This window comes from Notamacropus eugenii, chromosome 1 (genome assembly GCF_028372415.1).
Source record: "Notamacropus eugenii isolate mMacEug1 chromosome 1, mMacEug1.pri_v2, whole genome shotgun sequence".
Taxonomy (NCBI): Eukaryota; Metazoa; Chordata; class Mammalia; order Diprotodontia; family Macropodidae; genus Notamacropus; species Notamacropus eugenii.
In genome coordinates, this window is record NC_092872.1 from 254,808,787 (window position 1) to 254,827,918 (window position 19,132).

The 19,132-nt window shown below is 45.1% G+C and overlaps 1 protein-coding gene across 1 annotated transcript in view; it reads left to right on the forward strand.

Annotated features, from left to right (window-relative positions):
* ADAMTS7 (ADAM metallopeptidase with thrombospondin type 1 motif 7) overlaps positions 1-19,132 on the forward strand; it is a 168,694-nt gene that overhangs the window by 108,821 nt on the left and 40,741 nt on the right. Inside the window, exons 14-16 of the mRNA XM_072628586.1 lie at positions 307-427; positions 3,046-3,290; positions 11,428-11,569. Coding sequence (XP_072484687.1) covers positions 307-427; positions 3,046-3,290; positions 11,428-11,569 — 508 coding nt within the window. The remainder of the gene's footprint in view (positions 1-306; positions 428-3,045; positions 3,291-11,427; positions 11,570-19,132) is intronic.

Sequence of the window (19,132 nt, forward strand, 5' to 3'; positions counted from 1 at the left end):
GCTACTTTGGTTCTGTCTTGTATGTGTTTAACATATAACTATTTATGTGTATGCATGTTATTTCCCCTGTTAAAATGTAAGGTCCTTGAGGGCAGAGGCTGTTTTCCTTGTCTTCATACCCCCATGCCTAGTGAGGGGCCTCAGTGTTTGTGATTGATTGCTCCTGCCATCTATACAGAGTACCTGCCAGTACCACGAGGAGGAGGTGGGAGGCCATCTGGGCCCAGAGGCAGTACCAGAGAGGCTCGGGGGAAAGGTGAGGGAAGGTCCATCAGGCAGTGACCTCCATGGCTGGCTGTGTTTCAGAATGTAGGCTGTGACTATGAGATTGACTCCAACGCTATCGAGGACCGGTGTGGTGTGTGCCACGGGGACGGCTCCACCTGCGAAACAGTGAAGAAGACATTTGAAGAGACCGAAGGCCTGGGTAAGTGGCAGGGGCAGGACTGAAGTGAGGAAGCAGGAGTTTGTGGTAGAGGGCAGAACAGCTCTCACTGTGTTACACAGAATTCAAAGAAGACACTGGGTCCGGGGGATACCCTGACTCTTCCTCTCACGATTTAGAACAGTGTTTCTCAAAGTGTGGCCCAGGACCTGTAGGGGTCCTTGAGACCCTTCCAAGGGCTCCTTGAGGTCAAAAGTTTTCATAATAAGAACAATACATTTTAATTTCTGATAAAATAAATATCACCAAATTTGACCCACATAAAAGCAAACTCTTTGAGGGGGGGGATCCTCAACAATTTTTAAGAGTGTAAAGGGTCCTGAGTCATCAAAAAGTTTGACAACTGCTGAGTTAGAACAAAGCCTACACCAAAGCAGCTGATCTAAATCTCCTCTCCTCAGCTCTCCCACCCCACTCTGTTCTCTAAGCAGATGACCTCTGTCTATTTTCCTGAACCTGAATCCTGTATTTGCACCCTCCCTTCTTTCTCACATGTAAAAGATGGTCTTCACCTATCTTCTGTTTCTTCCCTCCAACCTCTGAATGCAGTGGAAAGATTCCTGACTCTGGAGAAAGAGAAATGGACTTCAGATTTTACCTCTGATGCTTATCACAGGTGTGACCTTGCCAAATTGCATTCCCCTCCCTAGGCCTCAGTTTACTTATCTGTAAACATGAGGGGGTTGCCCTGGATGGCCTATGAGATCTGTCCAGCTCTAGGATGCTAGCCTCCTAATGTATCCCAATATGTCCTCGATCTACTCTCCTCTCCTCTGGGAACTGCTCCTTTAAGGATTCTCTCCTTTTCCTCTTCAGTCTCTCCTTCTGTCCTGGATCTTTTTTCCTCAACATACAGACATACACTTTACAACATTATCTCATTTTACCATTACAGCAGGGTCCAAGTCTGGATTTGAACTTGGGTCCATCCTAACTCCAGGCCCAGGGCTCTATCCTCTTTGCTACCTAATGACCTTCATCTCTCTGGGCCTGTTTCCTGTACAATGAGAAGGTTAGACTAGCTTTCCTTAGACACTCATTAGCTGTGTGACCCTGGGTAAGTCATTTGATCTCTGTGTGTTTTAGTTCCTTCATTTGTAAAAATGGGGATATTAACAGCCACTATTTTCCAGGGTTGTTGTAAAATGAGAAAACACTTGCAAAGCACTTTGCAAATCTTAAAGCACTGTATACATGCTAACTATCATTATTATTATTATAATACATCCCTGGGCCTCAGTTTTCTTAACTGTAAAATGAAAAGATTGGATTAGACAGGCCTTCCCTGTGATTCCTCCTTCTCGGTTTTCTCCTCTCCCTTGGTTTTTGTGACTTGACTCTCCTGTTTCTCCTCTTACTTCTCTGTTAATTCTTGGTCTCCTTCCTTGGTCTACTTTCTCCCATTCCAAGTCCTCAGCCTCCTCCTCCTCACTTCTTCTGGTGTTTTTTCTTTTCTCATTCTTGTTCACTTTTATGTCTCCAGTTATCAACTTTCTGCAGATGACTTTCATATTTACATCGCCAGTTCTGATCACTTTCGTTTCTTGGCCACGTCCAGTTGAATATCTTGCCGTTGGTTCACTTACACTGTCCCAAACTAAACTTAACATCCTTTCCCCCAACTGTCTGTCTCTTCTTTATTTCTGTTGAAGACACCATCCTATCATTTCCAGTCATCCCTGCTGAAAATCTCCCAATCATCATTGATAGATGCTTCCTTCTTCCTCTTCCCCCTCACACACTCCACCACACCCAATGAGCTGCCATGTCTTACCAGTCTCACCTCTGCAATGTGTGTAAGGTCCCTCTTGGCTCAGAATCTGTAATCCTAAATTCTTACTGACTTGTCAAGGATGCTTCCACAGAAACCCATGGTCTCCATCTATTCCTTTTTCTCTATCTTTTTCCATTTTCCATTTATCTTTCACTCCATCCTCTCTCTACCTTTCTAACCATCTCATCAAAAATGTGTGTTAAAAAAACAATTTTCTACTTACTGCTCCATCAAGAATCCCAAAGTCAACCATGCCCTTAATCGGATGCTTCTTTGCATTTCAGAAAGCCAACTTCCTCCTTGTGGACTGACCTGAAAAAATCCCTCTTTGGGAACAAAATCTCTCTTCCAGGGTCTGTTCTTGTGGCAACAACCTTCTCCCTGGTCCTCTAAGTTTCTCTCTGGAGTCCCTCTCCTCTGGGCTCCAGCTCCTAGAAGCTGGATGAGGCAGGAGGGTTAATATGCACTTTTAAAAAACAAACCACAAATTATACACCTGTAGTTTCATGCACAGTCATTTTTTAAATTCTTGTTTGAATGTTTTTGTTGATGGTCACTACATTTAGAATTTTTTAGGAGTGCAGCCTTTACCAGGGAGCAAAACCTTCAGCTCAAAGGGGAAAGTTGAGAGAATAATTTCAGCCCTCCACCAGGGAGAGATGAAGGATTGAGATGGGATGGGACACATTTAGTCACTCAGAAATCTCATCTTTCGGGTGGGTGCTTACTCAGCCTTGAGTCCTTGCCTGTGGATGAATGGAAGGGATGTTTGGATTTCTCTCTAACTGAGGGAATGCTTGAATAAGGATGCATGGACCATTTGCAGGGTATGTGGACATTGGGCTGATCCCAGTAGGGGCAAGAGAGATTCGGATAGAGGAGGTTGCTGAGGCTGCAAACTTCCTGGCGCTGAGGAGCGAAGATCCAGAAAAGTATTTCCTAAATGGCGGGTGGACCATCCAGTGGAATGGTGACTACAAAGTGGCTGGGACCACCTTCACATATGAGAGGAATGGGAACTGGGAAAATCTCACATCCCCAGGACCCACCTGGGAGCCCATCTGGATTCAGGTATGTCCCTATACTAGATACCATGGGGGATACACAAGTCAGAGGTGACATAGTCGTTTCTCTTGGACAGCTACAAGTTTGGTGGAGGAGACAAGCTCCCAGTCCTGTAGGATCTCCTAGCCTAGGGAGGGCATCGGTATAAAAGCAACCCAGCTTACATTTCTAGAGTGTTTTTGAATTTGCAAATCCTGTGGGATAGTACATGTATTATGATCCTCATTTTACAGATGAGAAAACTGAGATTCAGAGAGGGAAAGTAAATTGTTCAAGGTAAGATAGCTACTAAGTGGTGGAGGAGAAACTTGAATTCAGATCTCCTGACTTGAATTTAAGTCTACTATCTTCCTACCAGTTGATCGTCAATAGGCTTTATTAGGTGCTTACTGTATACCAGGCACTGTTATAAGCCATGGGGATACAAAGTGCCTATAGCCTCAAGGAGCTCTCATACCAATAGGAAGAGATGAAATGTAAATAACTGTGCACATGTAAGCTTAGCACAGTGCTTGGCACATAGTAGGGACTGAATAAATACCTGACTGACTAATGGCTAGCATTTATGCAGTGCTTTAATTGTGCAGAGTAATTTACCAATATTTTCTCATTTGATGCTCACAACAACCTTGGGAAGTAGGGTTGTTATTATCCCCATTTTATAGCCAAGGATACTGAGGCAGACAGAGGTGGGTCAAATGCCCAGAGTCATAGGGAGAGTAAGTGTCTGAGATCAGAGTTGAACCCTGGTAGTCCTAACTCCAGGCCTGGCATTCTATCCACTAAACAATCTCACTGTAGAACCAACAGAAGGTAACCCCAGAGGGGAAAATCTTAGGATGGAGGAGGGCCAGGAAAGGCCTCTTGAAGAAAGTGGGATTGGATCTGAGACATAAAGTAAGCCAGGAAATCTAGAGACAAAGTGAGGAGCAAGAACATTCTGGACTCAGGGAACAGCTAGTACAAATGTTTGGAGCTAGGGCAGAGGGAGGAGAGACAGAGAGAGAGAGAAACAAAGACAGAGAGAGAGAGCATGTCATGTTCTAGGAACAAATAGGCCAGATTGGCCAGAATGCATGGAGGACGCTGGAAGGTGCCAGGTTATTATCTGCTTTAAATGCCAAAGGAAAGCCTTGATATTTGATACTGGAGCTAATAGGGAACCCCTGGCATGTATGGGGTTCAAAAATTCACTCCTATGCTGTGGCATCAGAGTGGAGGATGGCTTGGCATGAGCAGAGACATGAGGCAGAGAGGCCAGTTAGAAGGATCCATCCAGGCAAGAGGTGATGAGGGTGGGTACTGGAGTGGTGTCTGTGTGAGCCAAGAGAACGGAATATAGGAAAGGGACAGAATAAGGGAGAAATGACAAGGTTTAGCAGTGGATTTGATTGATGGTGTGTGTATCTGTCAGTCTGTCTGTCAAGGTAATGTGGAGTCACATGATACATAGGCCCAGTGCAGGGATCATTATGAGATGCCAGTATTTGCTTATGGAGAGCAGATAGTATTATCCCTATTTCATAGAGATGATCAGCAAGGCCCCTGTACATTCACTGGTGAAACTCAGCTCAACTTGGTCAGATCAATGATTTGAGTTTGTGAATAAAGGATCGGTCGTTCTTCTTTCAAAAGAGATGCTAAATGATCAGCCTCATGGAGAGGTCCAGGGGAATATTGCTGGTTCTGGGGTACTCAGCACCCTCCCCCACATTGGACAGACCTATCCCTCAAGTCTAGAGCTATTATTCTTGGTGGAAGGCTATACTGGAAAGGAGTAAAAAAGTTTCTGATATGTCTAGTACAGGAAATCCTTAAGGGAGCGCAGCTGTCTGGGCCTCCCCTCCCCCTCACCAAATAACCCAGAGACCAAGCTTCCTTCCCCCTCCTCTGCCCTGCTCTCACAGAACCCTTAGGGCAGATTACTTCCCAGGCCTGTGGCGCATTGTTGGTTAGCTAAGACCAACCCTTTGTAGCACAGTGTCCCTAATAAAACCTAATTTCTAGATGTTTTGAACAGAGACTAAAATTTTCCTCAGTTCTAGGGCCCTTGTATTGAGAAGGCATGAAGTAATTTTAAGGGTTCTCTCCCTCCCCCAAATCAGACTCCTGTCTTGCCAATGTTGGGCATTTGGATCCTTTCCCCTCACCCCCCATCACCCCACCCCAGCTCATACCTGGGCCAGATGTACATGTAACCTGGGATTGATCCCAGCCTTCTCCTGGCCTGGCTCACCCTCCAACTCCTTTCATTTGCCTTCTGAGAACTGAAATCTAGTTACTGGTTGGCAGTCTGCCTGAAACTGAGGCAGGAAAAGATCAGCGGGAGCTGGAGGGCTACAGATCAAAACTGTTCAGATAGACAGATAGATGGATGGACAGACAGACAGACAAATGAATGCAAGAGAGAGATAGGATGAAAGAATGGATAGGTAGGTAGGTAGGTAGGTAGATGGCTAGAAAGATGGATGGATGGATGGGTGAATTGATAGGATGAATGAATAGACAGATAGACAGACAGACAGACAGACAGACAGACAGACAGACAGACAGACAGACAGATAGATAGATAGATAGATAGATAGATAGATAGATAGATAGATAGAATAAATGGATAGATTGATAAACAGACAGACATAGATAAACATGTAACAGCAGAAGCATATGATGAGCATCTCCAGAAAAAAAGGAAGACTCCCCCAACATCGTGGCCCTGTCCTTCTCCTTCTGAGACTTGAAAGCATCTTCACACAGGCCAGAAAACCTCAGGAGGGCATGTCCCAAGCTTGGTACTGCACAGGACATAGCCCAGTCGGGGTTTCCAGTCTGAGGTCGCTTGTAGATTGACAAAGACCGAGGCAGCCAGATCCTGAGGAAATGACCCTGGGCTGAGAGTCAGGACACTCGGGTCCAAGCCCCAGTGGTGATACTAAATAGCTGAGTGATCCTGGCAAGTGACTTAACCTTTCTGAGTTACTGTCCCCATTTGCCCAGTGACAGGACTATTCCTCTTCTGCCTACTTCAGCAGCTGGTGTCTCAGTGAATAGAGTGCCAGGCCTAGAGTCAGGGAGATGTGAGTTCAAGTGACACTATGCAAGTCACTGAACTGCTCTCTGCCTCAGTTTTCCCAACTATAAAATGGAGGTAATAACAAACAGCACCTACCTCCCAGCATTGTTGTGATCTCAAATGAAATAAGCCATATAAGTGCTAGCTATATCATTCTCATTGTTACCTGGCAGGATTTTGTGAAGATTCACTTATTATCACTTTTACTGATAACAAAGTACCATCATTAGCATTTATTATTATATTTCTATTTCAACTCCCTGATTCTTCAGAAGCTCCTGTGAGCCAGGGAGGTATTCTGATCAGCTCTGGGAACGTAAAGATAAAAATGAAGCAGTTCCTGTCCTCAGGAGGATTATATTCTAAGGAAGACAACATGTACACAAATACCTACAAAATATGTACCAACTAGTTTAGGGTTGGGGAGGAGTACTAATAATTAGGGGGATTGGGAAAGACCTTGTAGAGGAAGTGGCACAAAGAGATAAGTCTTGAATGGAGTTAGAGACTCTAAGAGGTGGAGGTGAGAAGGGATGGACTTCCAGGCAGGGGGGACAGCCTGGGCAAAGCATGGAGGTAGAAGACTGAGAGGAGTCATGTATGGAGAACAACAGTAGACCAATCTGGCTGGAAACAGTATAAGTTAGAGGGAGTGATATGAGACAATTCTAGAATCAAAGGTTAGAACCAGGATGCTGGCAATATAGGTCTCCCCTGGGGCTATCCTCCATTTCAATAGCCAATCAATAAGCATTTTTTTCTTAAGCACCTACTATGTGCAAAGCACTAAATCAACACAAATTTTAAAAGCACCTACTATGTGTAAGGCATCAAGGTTGGTGATGGGGATTGTATCCTATAGCACCTCAAAATTATATTATATATATTATATCCTATGGTACCCCAAAACTGTTGGGCTTCCCACTCTAGCCCCTGCCTGCCCCCAAGGTGAAAGGCGACTGGATCCAAGTGAGGCAGTATTTCCTGACCTCAGCTCTGACACCCCCTTGCTGCCCTTCTAGGGCTATACCAGAACTTAAATGGAATGGTAAATAAACTTTTACAGAGTATGAGAATGTCAGATTTTCAGTACATGGCTCATGGTGTAATGGGGAGATGGACTTGGAATCAGGAGACCTGGATTTGTATTCTGAGCACTTACTGGCTGTATGGTTCTGAGTGAAGCATTTAACAGCTCTGGGTCTCAGTTTCCTTATCTGCAAAATGGGAGTGAGAATTCATGCTTTCTATCCTTCATTCCTCCCCACCCCAGTGCTAATTTTTGGCTACCCTTCTCTTCAAGAAAAGAGCCTCATTATGGGTACATGAGATACCTAAATCCTCAGGCCTCCTAGGCTCTGACTGCAGGGAACCTGGAGAAAGTAACAAAGTAGGCCCTGAAGGCCTCGTTTCACAGGCAGGCAAACAAGACCCAGACTGGATCATCCTTTGGAACTCTTCCTCCAGGGTTGTCTTGTGGCTTGTAATGTATTTGCCTTCCTTTACACTTTCCAAAAGCGTCTTTGGTTTAGAAGGAGAGCCAAGGGCTGGGATCACTTCGTCTTTGACTTTGTGACCCCAGAACTTAGAATAGTGCTTGGAACATATATACATGTATGTATATGTGTATATATATATATATCAGGGTGCCACACACATACCCATACACATATATATGCACACATGTAGATGTGTTATGTTATGTGTATATGTGTGTGTATACATACAACATATACACATGTATATATGTGTGAACATATATGTATGTATACATTTAATGCACTTAAATACTTGAATGAATGAATGAATCTCTCAGGCAGGCAGACAGGCCAAGCCCAACAGAGCCAAGAGACCAGGGACAAGGGTTTGTGCTCCCCGTCCTGGGCAGCCCCCTTTCTGGCCAGTTGCTCTAGGCACTGGGCCCAAAGGACTGGGCCAGCACTGTGCCTATTCTCATGCCATCCTGGTCACCAGTCCCCACCTGTCTCCCCTGACCCAAGCCTGGAAGGGCAGACTCAAGCCTCCCACTGAAGGCAGTCCAGCGCAGAGGAAGGAGCATGACCTGAGAGCTGAGGGTCTCCTCCTAGGCCTGCCATTAATTCACTGTAACATGACCCTCTCTTAGGCCCAATTTCCCCTCTTTAAAATGGCAAGTTGGACTACATGACTTCTAAGGACATAGGCTTGTGGATTTCAGGCTTGAAGGGGCCTCATGGTCCATCCACTCCAACCCACTCATTTGACTAGATGGGGAAACAAGGGTTCTCGGCACATCTTGGCCAAAGTCACACGGTAAATTAAAGGAGAAAGGGTTAAATTCTATGGCATCCCACTCTCAGCCCAGTTCTGCCATCCTCCTATTTTCTGCCTTCTAAGGTCCTGTGAAGAGTAGTGAGGTCTGTGAAATGAACTCAGTCCAGGCCGGTTCTTGTGTCTGACCCTTCTCCACTGACCAAAGAGTTGACTGTTCCCGCACCCAGCTCCCTCAGGGTATAAAGAGCAGACTCCAGCCTTGGACAACAGCTGTATTCCCAGCTGCCTTCATTTGAGTGTTGTGTTGGCTTGTGTCCATCCCATCCCCCCAGAATACCTTCTCCAGGGCCATGTGGTGGAAGCTGAGTTATTCTCCATGGGGCAGGATATGTGGGTGGGCAGAAGGCCAGGATTCAGCCCCTCCCTTCCCCCAAACTTATCAACTCAGATGCACTGAATGATGGGGCATAAGGGGGCCTTTGAGATCACCTGGTCCTGACACCTTATTTTACAGATAAAAGTCCTGAAGCCAGAAGGAACTGAGGGGCTAGTCCAGAGTCGCCCAACAAGCCAGCAGAAGGGACAAGGAATTTGTTGAAATGGTGTTGGATGAGGAAAGGTGCAAGAATCATAAGGACCTTAGATGTCCTCTCCTCCAACCCCCTCATTTTACAGATAAGGAAACTGAGGCTTAGATGGGAACCCAAGGTCGCATTGTTAGTAAGTGTCTCACCTCCATCTCTTAGAGTCTCTAACTCCATTCAAGACTTATCTCCTTGTGCCACCTCCTCTACAAGGTCTTTCCCAATCCCCCTAATTATTAGTACTCCTCCCCAACCCTAAACTAGTTGGTACATATTTTGTAGGTATTTGTGTACATATTGTCTTCCTTAGAATATAATCCTCCTGAGGACAGGAACTGCTTCATTTTTATCTTTATATTCCCAGAGCTGATCAGAATACCTCCCTGGCTCACAGGAGCTTCTGAAAAATCAGGGAGTTGAAGTGGAAATAATAACAATAATAAATGCTAATGATGGTACTTTATTATCAGTAAAAGTGATAATAAGTGAATCTTCACAAAATCCTGCCAGGCAACAATGATGATAATGTTATAGCTAGCAAGTCTTGATTTGAACTCAAGACTACCTGACTCCAGGCCCCATGCTCCATCCACTGCACCACCTAGCTGCCTTCATCAGTCTGGGCTGGTTTCCTTAGTTGCACAATGAGGAAGTCCAACCAGCTTTCCGGCCCTAGTAAGGTGTTCCCCATAATCCTGCACTCTCTAATAGCAGAAGAGAAGCTCCTATCAACTCTCCATGCAAATCCACAATCTTTTATGTTCATGTCATGTGCTCCTCTATATGCTCCCACAAACACCCAGGATTTGATTTCCAGATCACTCTTCCTCCAAAAGCAAGGAGTCATCCCTTAGGGCAGAGGTGTCAGACTGGCTGCCTGGAACATAAATGGGCAAATGGTCAGTAAAACATTTAACAATACAATACAGTATGGATAATGTTAATTTGTGGTTTTCTAAGTCAAATATGAGTCTCAGGAGGGATTTGTTTCTACTTAACTTGACATCCGTTCACTTCAGTAAACATTTATTAAGTCCTTATTGTGGGCCAGGCACTTCATGGAGTCTTGAGGATACAAAAAGGGACAAAAGACAATCCCAGTCCTCGGTGACCGAAGGGATAATTGTCAATTACCCAGAGCACCTCCAGCCTCCAATGAGGGCCATGTCAGAGAAGGCACACTGAGTGGGTGTTGCCCTTAGACACACAGAAACCTTGGAAAGACCTTAGCTTAAAAAGGTCAAGGTCCCCTGAACTTAGATTGAACTTGAATTCTGATCCATGAGATGACCAGCCAGGGCACCAGGGATGAAGCCTGCTCCCCACCTCATAACAGAGGGATGAGGGACTCAGGAAGCAGAAGGAGATGTCCATTTTTGGACATGACCAATGAGGGACTTGACTATGACTAAGGATATTTGCTACAAGGACTTTGTTTTTCCTTTTTCCTGATGAGAAAGAGGGGAAAAAATGCTTGTTAATTGAAAATAATTAAATTAAAAAGGAGTGGTGCTTGAACAGAGTCTTCAAGGAAGTAAAAGCTTACATAAGGCAAGGATCTATTTGGTTATTATTTAAAGACCTCTAATGATCATAACTGGTATTTGTAGAGTCTTTTAAGGTTTACAAGTTGCTTTGGAGACATTGTCTTGCCTGAATCTCACAATAACCCTATGAAGTGGGCAATATGTGTATTATTATCCCTATTTTACAGTTGAGGAAACCAAGGCAGGCAGAAGTTAAGTGATTTGTCCATGGACACACAGCTAGTAAGTGTCTGAGGTGGAATTCAAACCTAAGTCCCCTTTCTCCCAGTCTTACACCCTGATCACTATATTATAATACTTCTCTTGTGAGAGGAAACCCCTTACCCTGGACCCACAAGCCCAGAGTAACAGGCAGTGACACAGGGGATGCCAGCTGGCAGAGATCAGGTGTGAGCTGATAAGGTCAGGACCCTAGTGGTGACAAGGGGAAGGGAGAGGAAGCCCCCAACTTGCTAATTAGGTGTCCAGGCTGCTGGACCCAGCCAATCAGGCTCTGCTCACAGCCTGTGGTTACAGAACCGCTGGCAAACATTCCAGAGCCAGGGGACTGGTTCCTATTAGAGGATAGCTTCAGACCTGATGGCTGACCCCCCCCCCCCCAGGTAAACATGCTTCCCACCACCACAGCCACAACTACTAGGCACCAGCAGTTAAGGATGCTCACCACTGCCTCGGTTTCCCCTTTCCAGCTGCTGTTCCAAGAGAGTAATCCTGGTGTACGTTACCAGTACACCATCCAGAGAGAGGCAGACAGTGAGAATGAGATCCAGCCTCCTGAGTTCTCGTGGCGATATGGAGCCTGGACCAAATGCACTGTGACCTGTGGCACAGGTAAGATACTGGGGCCTGGGCAAGAAGGACACAGGGTGGACCCTCATCATCCTGAGTTATTGGACAGAGGGGTCAGCTAGGTAACTCTGGAGGAGCCTTACACCTGTGGACATATCCCATAGGATGTGAGAACTGGAAAGGCGAGAGGCTGGAGGTCCCAACACCCCCTCTTATTTTACAGATGAAGACACTAAGACCCTCGAGGTAAATTTGACTTGCCCCAGTTCACACAGAGTCAGAATTCAAGGCCCCATCTTCTGACTCCAATCCAGTGTCCTTCCAATTTCATGTCTCTGTTGCTTCTCCTAGTGAAGGCTCCTTGGGGATGAGTTCTCACCTTTCTAGATAATTTACAAAAATGTTGAGCAAGATAGGCCTTCACAGGAGTCCTTGAGGGGCAAGAGATAAGTGGACATTCTTCTGGATGGAGGAGGATAAACAGCCATGTTCCCTGGACATATGTCAACCAGCTGTGCAGATATTGTGCGTGATGTTGTGTGTGTGTGTGTGTGTGTGTGTGTGTGTGTGTGTGTGTGTCCTGCCTCTCAAGCTCAGCCCTAAGCCAGCATCTGAGCAGCTAGGAGAAGCATGCCTGTGAGAGGCTGTCACTCTAGAGGCAGCTCAGGGGAGTCTCTTAACCAGGAACCCTCTGCTGTTAAACCAAGAATTCTGAGCCAAGTTCAGTCAGGGAGAGGAGAGCGTGGATGGCTGCTTTCCCTGGAACTACTATGTTGGTTTAGCTCCCCAGTCAGAGTCTCAGAACCTTAAGCTAGTTGGGCTCATTCTCAAGAAAGCCATGAGTCAACCCTGAAGTTTGCTGCTCATGCCACCCATTTCAGAGAATCTTTTTCAGGGGACAACATGGCATCGTGGAAAGTCTCCTGGGTTTAGAGACGTGAATAATACTTTCCCCTATGAAATGTAAGCCCTCCAAGAGTACAGACTTTCATTTTTGTCTGTATAGGCAGGTAGGAGGAGCTAACTATTGGATTCATATACTGCCCCAGACACTTATTAGCTGTAGGCCCCTATGTAAACTCTCTTGCCTCAATTATCTCATCTGTAAAATGGAGATCAGAATAGCACCTACCTCCCAGGGTTGTTGTGATGATCCAGTGAGATTATGTATGTATGTATTTCTTTGCAATCCTTAAAGCACCATATAATGCTAGCTATTCTTACGGCTTTAAGAATAGCTATCATCATTATTATTGTGTCTCTCGTCTAGTCCATAGATGCAGGCACATAGTAAGTTCTTTATAAATGCTCGTTGATTCATTGGTTCAAATCTCAGCTCTTCAGTTTACTACCTGAGTGACCTTGGGCAAATCCCTCTTCCCTGGGCCTCACTTTCTTCATCTATGAATGGCAAAGTTGATCCAGATGACTTCTCACAATTCTTCCAGGTACAGATAATACGATCTGAATGCCTTCCCTCCTTGCGAATAAGTATTGTTGCATTTTTGTATTCATATCTCAATGCGTATCACAGTACCAGGCACATAGCAGGCACTTCATAATTGTTCATTGGTTGGTTCAAGTTCCAGCTTCCCCATAAGTGCCTGTGAGACCTTGCACACATTACTGAATCTATTGGCATTCATTTCTTCATCTGTAAAATGAAGGTACAGACTGGATCTCTAAGGTCCTTCAGCTTTAATGTCATGATTTTGTGATGGCTGAGGTGAATCATAGAAAGCTTCCTCGATCAAGTAGGTTTTGAGAGGGGCGTTGAAGGACATGTAAGAAATTTTTAAGAAGGAGAAGAGAAGGAGGTCCAGATCCATGCAGGGATGCATGTGGGTTCACTGCAGCAGGGTTTGTATAATGATAGACACAAAAAGTTGAGACCCCAGGTCCCATCTTGGAGACCTAGTGTGTCATCTTTTCCCCACATCTCTCTCAGACTTGGGAAGCATTAAGTATTTGTGTGAATGGGAATGAGATTTTGGTCTTGGGCATTTCAAACTCTCTTCCAGGCAGTTTCTGAGCAAGCATAATGCTCCCCTACAGAATATAGACTTTCATTTTGCCAGGCCCATAGTAGGTACTGAATAAATGCTTATTGGCTGAGAAAGTTTGAGTGCCACTGGTGTTGCCCATCTTGGTGTTTCTGGACTGCTGGTGGTTGGTAGCAAATTTTCCCTTCTACAAAACTTGGATGACCAAGAGTCCTAATTTCTTGGCACTTCTCCCTTTAAAATGACTCCTTGCCCCCCATCCTTCTCCTCTGGTCCTGGCTCCCTTCTTTTCCCAGGCTCTTACTCCATGATCCTGGGTCCTCACAGCACCCTCCAGGGTCCATGTGCTGTGTAGTTGGGCTTAAGAAGCCTTGTTCTTCCTCCCATATAAAGATGGGTCTGCGTGCAGTCCAGGTTGGCCTTTCCCTCCTTCCTTGCCCCTTTTTACCCCCCTTCCCTGACTCTGTGCCACCGTTCTCCCAGTTCGCTTCCTCCCCTCATGGCCCCTTGGTCCGCAGCTGCCTTGTGTCACATCTCAGCAGCCCAGCTGGCCTCAGTTCTGTCCCATTCGAACTTCTCACTCCCCAGCTAAAGGCCAGTGCAGGGTGGGGCCACGTGTGTGCAGCTAAGTGTTGTTGACATGTTAAAGGCTGCAGACCCCTCCTGGGAGCTCTGGCCTGAGCAGCAGCCAGCCTGGGGCCACACAAGGTCTTGTGGCCATGGCAGAACTTTGGCCTGACTCAGCTTTGGGGCACAGGCCTGCAACAAGGATTTATGAAGCCTCTCTGTGCTAGTCATGGTGCTACACACAGGGGATATAGGGAGAACTCTCCATCTGTCCTACCATGTGTGGTGTTTTAGGGGATACCCCATATCCACATTCACTCCCGAAATTGGGACTATGGAAGAGGCATAGTAGGAAAGGAGAGAAAAGAGAGGTGAGAAAAGAAAGAGAGATACAGAGGGAATGGGGGGATTGGAAAGAGACAGAGACAGAGAGCCAGGGGGAGAGGGAGAGAAAAAGAGACAGAGAGAGTGGGGAGGGAGAGAGAGACAGAGATAGAGACGGGGGAGAGGGAGAGAGAAAGACAAAGGGAGGGGTGGAGAGAGAGTCAAAGACAAAGAGAGAGTCAGAAAGACAGAGACAGACAGATGGGAGGGGTGAGGGGAGAGAGAGACAGAAAGACAGATAGAAAGAGATGGGGAGAGGGAGAGAGAAGGAAACAGAGAGAGAGTGGGGGAGGGAAAGAGAAAGAAATATAGAAACAGAAAGAGAGAGAAGTAGAGGAGGGGAGACAGAGAGACACAGACAGAGACAGAGAGAGTCAGAGAGAGAGACAGAGAGAGAGAGAAACAAAGAGACCGACAGAGAGAGTCAGAGAGAGAGAGAGAGAGAGAGCGCACATTTGTCCTTTACTACTGAGGAGTTTGGCATAGAGTAATGAAGGAAGCGGGCATGGGAGCTTAGTTCCCACAACATAAGGCAGAACTCTAAAGAGAAAGATGACGATAATGAGAGCTCACAGTAATAATATCTGTGCTGCCCACCTCACCAGCTCTTGGTAGGGAAGTGCTTTGTAAACCATGAAGCATCAAAGAAATGGGATCATACACTTCAGTTCAACATGCATTTATGAAGCCCCTTCTGTATACCGGGCATTGTGTTAGATAAACAGAAACAACAAAGAAACCACCCTTGTTCTCTGCAGCTTACATTCTGAGAGGAAGGGAGGAGGATTCCATACAGTCAAAGGCTGTGTGGGAGTCAAAGGACCCGAGTTTCAATCCTGCTCCTGCAGCCGGCCACCTGTGCAATCTAAGCCAAGTCTCCTAACTTCTCTGTGCCTCAGTTACCTCACCTGTAAAAGGAGGGAAGGCGCCTTGTTTGCCTCTATGTTCTACATCTTTGATCCTGTGAACACAGATTAGTAAACAAAACAGAGATAGAGACTGGGATCGAGTGATTCCATTGGTTTTGGGAATCTCTAGGAGAAGAAACACCAGTGCGGGTTGGCACCTTCTCTGCACTTACAGTCTTAGAGAGTTGCTTAGAACACAGAGGAGTGAAAGGACTTGCCTGGGGTCACACAGGCAGGATGTGCCAGAGGTGGTTTGGGGCTGACTCTCTAGCCACTACACTACACTGCCCCTTTACAAATACATGAGCTCCTTGCTAGCAGGGACTGTCTTTTTGCCTCTCATTGTATCCCCAGCACTTAGCACAATGCCTAATGTTTATTGACTGCCTAACTAATACAAAATCTGTAGAAAATAAGACATATTGATGTCAAGAAGCAGAGAACACAGACAGCGGGGAGAATTGGGAAAGGCCTCATATAGCAGACAGTGCCCACACCGGGCTTGGAAGTCTGCTTGGGTTTGCTCTGGTGAGCGAGAGCATTCCAGATGTGGGCACCCTGCCCATGCAAGGACATGGAGATGGCAGATCAAATGGAACAGCAGAGCCAACCAGTTCATGGGGCGAGAGAACACCCAAAGGGACCTGAAGTGAGGCTAGGATGGAAATTGGATGGGGATGGACCTCAAGATCCAGGCTGAGGATTTCATATTCTATCCTAAAAGCAAGAAGGAGCCATTACATGTCCTTGAGTAAGGAAATGATATAGTCAGATCTGGGTTTGAGGGATATCAGTCTGGTACCTGAATAGACGGTGAACTGGAGGTGGGGGAGACTGGGATTTACAAGGAATAATTACTAAATTTTACTTAGATTCCAAAAAATTCACTTTAAAGTACAAGGTAGGGGAAGTGTGAGTAGACAACTGTTCATCTGAAAACTATATGGAGAGTTAAGTGGCCCTTACACCCGATCTATGACCTATGACTTGTAACATAGGAATAACAAGGTCCTGGCCAGGAATGGAGTACAATGAACAATGAATATTTCCTTAGAGTCTTGCAAATCTAATCAAGGTTGAAAAGCAGTTAGAAAAAGGAAGGAGGGAAGAAGGAAAACCCTACCCACATATATCCAAGAAACTGGATACCAAAGAGGGTACCTAGAATGGTGGGAGAAGATTGGCAATAGACATTCATAAATTGTTGTTGGTCAGTCGTTTCAGTCATGTCCAACTCTTCATGACCCCATTGGGGTTTTCTTGGCAAAGATATTAGATTGCTTCGCCATTTCCTTCTCCTGTTCATTTTTACAGATGAGGAAACTGAGGCAAACAAGGTAAAGTGACTTGCCTAGGATCACCCAGCGAGTAAGTGTCTGAGGCTGGACTTGAACACAGGTCTTCCTGACTCCAGACCCAGCTCTCTATACACTATGACACCACCTAGCTGCCCAATAGTCATAAATTAATGGGCAACAAAATCCAAGGGAGGCATCAGCCATCGAACCCCTGTACTCAAAGATATATACACAAGTGTACAAAGTCTAGGTGACAAATAAGGTGAACTGAGAAGGTCTAATACAAAGGGAAGCAAATCTGACCTCATCTTTACCACTGAGACTTGGTGGGATGAGACCAGTATCTCTGAAAGGGTATGATGTATTCCACCAAAATCTGGAGAAGTTGTTCACACCTGTCTAGCAATTTATTTTCATTCTGAAAGTGAATATTTACATATTCACTGGGTGCGCAGACAGCATTTGTTTTAAGTGGTGGAGTAGAGTGTAAGGAGTGGCGTTATAGATTAAGAAACATATAAAGCGGAAACCGTTTGAATGATTATCAGTAGAGGTAAAAACACAAAATGATATCATCATCACAATTGGCTAAAGACCACCTGGACACAGAGGAAATAGATGACCAGTTTGGGCAACAAGTCACAAGCCCAGAGCAGAGATGGGATAGAGATGTGTTGGGAGCAAGGCTTCTATTATCTAGATATGTGCTCATTCTCTCTCTGCCCAAAGCAAAGCCGATCATTTCAGGACTTGTCTTCATGATCATTTCTTCTTTCAGAAGGTAGAAGAACCAACATAGGGAAATTCTATGCCCGATCTCATTCTCTTCAGTAGAGAGGGATGGACTGTTTACATAGAAATGCCATGTGCCTGGCACCTAATAAACGTTTGTTGAATGATTGATTCTGTGAACTCAGACAAATCTCTTCACTTTGCTGTACCTCAGTTTCCTCAGCTATAAAATGAGGGGGATGGATTAGATGAACTTTAAATTTCCTTCCCACCCTAGATCTGTCCTTTGTTTCCACATAATAGAATGCCAGCACTTTGAGGGCAGGGACTATTTTCTGATTGCCTTTGTACCTTCTGTGCCTAAGGGAGTGCCCAGCATATAGTAGGTGCTTAATAAATGCTTGTGGAATGAAGGAATGAATGGGACCGTAGGGTAGAAGAAAGAGCCCTGGACCTGGAGTCTAAATCCTGCCTCTGACACCCAGTTGCATGACTTTGGACAAGTTATTGAACTAAAAACTAGGAATAATACCTGTAATACCTATAGTAGACAGCTAAACTGTACAGTAGGTAGAGCACTGGAGTTATAATCAAGAAGACCTAAGTTCAAATCCAACCTTAATAGCTATGTGATCCTGAGCAAGTCACTTAACCTCTGTCTGACTCAGTTTTTTCATCTGAAGAATGAGGATAGTAAGTGTCCTTATCTCTCAGAGTTATTGTGAAGATCAAATGAGATAATATATACATAATATATACAGATATATAATATGTATACCATAAAGCTGTATATAAATGTTAGCATTATCACTATGGGCATATATGTAGTAATATGTGTTAATCTGTATATATAACATAATTAATATGTATATGCAATATTACATATGTAATATTAATATTACACATTAATACCATTACTATCGTTACATTGTGAGCAGCTAGATGTTACAGCAGATAGAGTATTGGATCTGGAGTCAGGAAGACTCATTTTCCTGAGATCAAATCTGACCTCAGACACTGACTAGCTGGGTGGCCCTGGGCAAGTCACTTTACCCTATTTGCCTCAGTTTCCTCATCTGTAAAATGAGCTGGCAAAGGAAATGGCAAATCACTCCAGTATCTTCATCAAGAAAGCCCCAGATATCTTTTCTTTTTACATAATGACGATAGTATTTATTAAGCATTTTAAAGTTTACAGAGAATATTACATATGTTATCTCATTTGAGCCTCACTACAACCCTGGGAGGGAGATGCTATTATTATCCTCATTTTACAGATGAGGAAATTGAGGCAGAGGTTGCCTGGGGTTACGAAGCTATTCAGTGCCTGAGACAGAAAGTGAATTCAGGTCTTCCTGACTCCAGTTCCCGTACTCTACCCATTGATTAGACCACACTGCCTCTCTTTATATCACCTTCATTTCTTTCTCCTCTGCCCAGAAAACCATCCTTTGGAATGAATGAATGAAAGAGGCTAGGGAAGCAGCTCACTGCAAAGTCCCTTGTCCATAAGGTGCATGTCTTCTCTTCTTCAGAGGCAAGCTTAGTCCTCACTCAACAAACGTTTCTTAAGCACCTATTATGTGCAAAGCTCTGTGGGTGAAGGCCCAGTCTATTCCTTTTCCATATCAGGCTAAGGAGTCTAGCCTCTTCAGTATAGCTTTCAAGGCTCACGATCATCTGGTTCCAGCACGCCATTTCACGGGCAGCAGC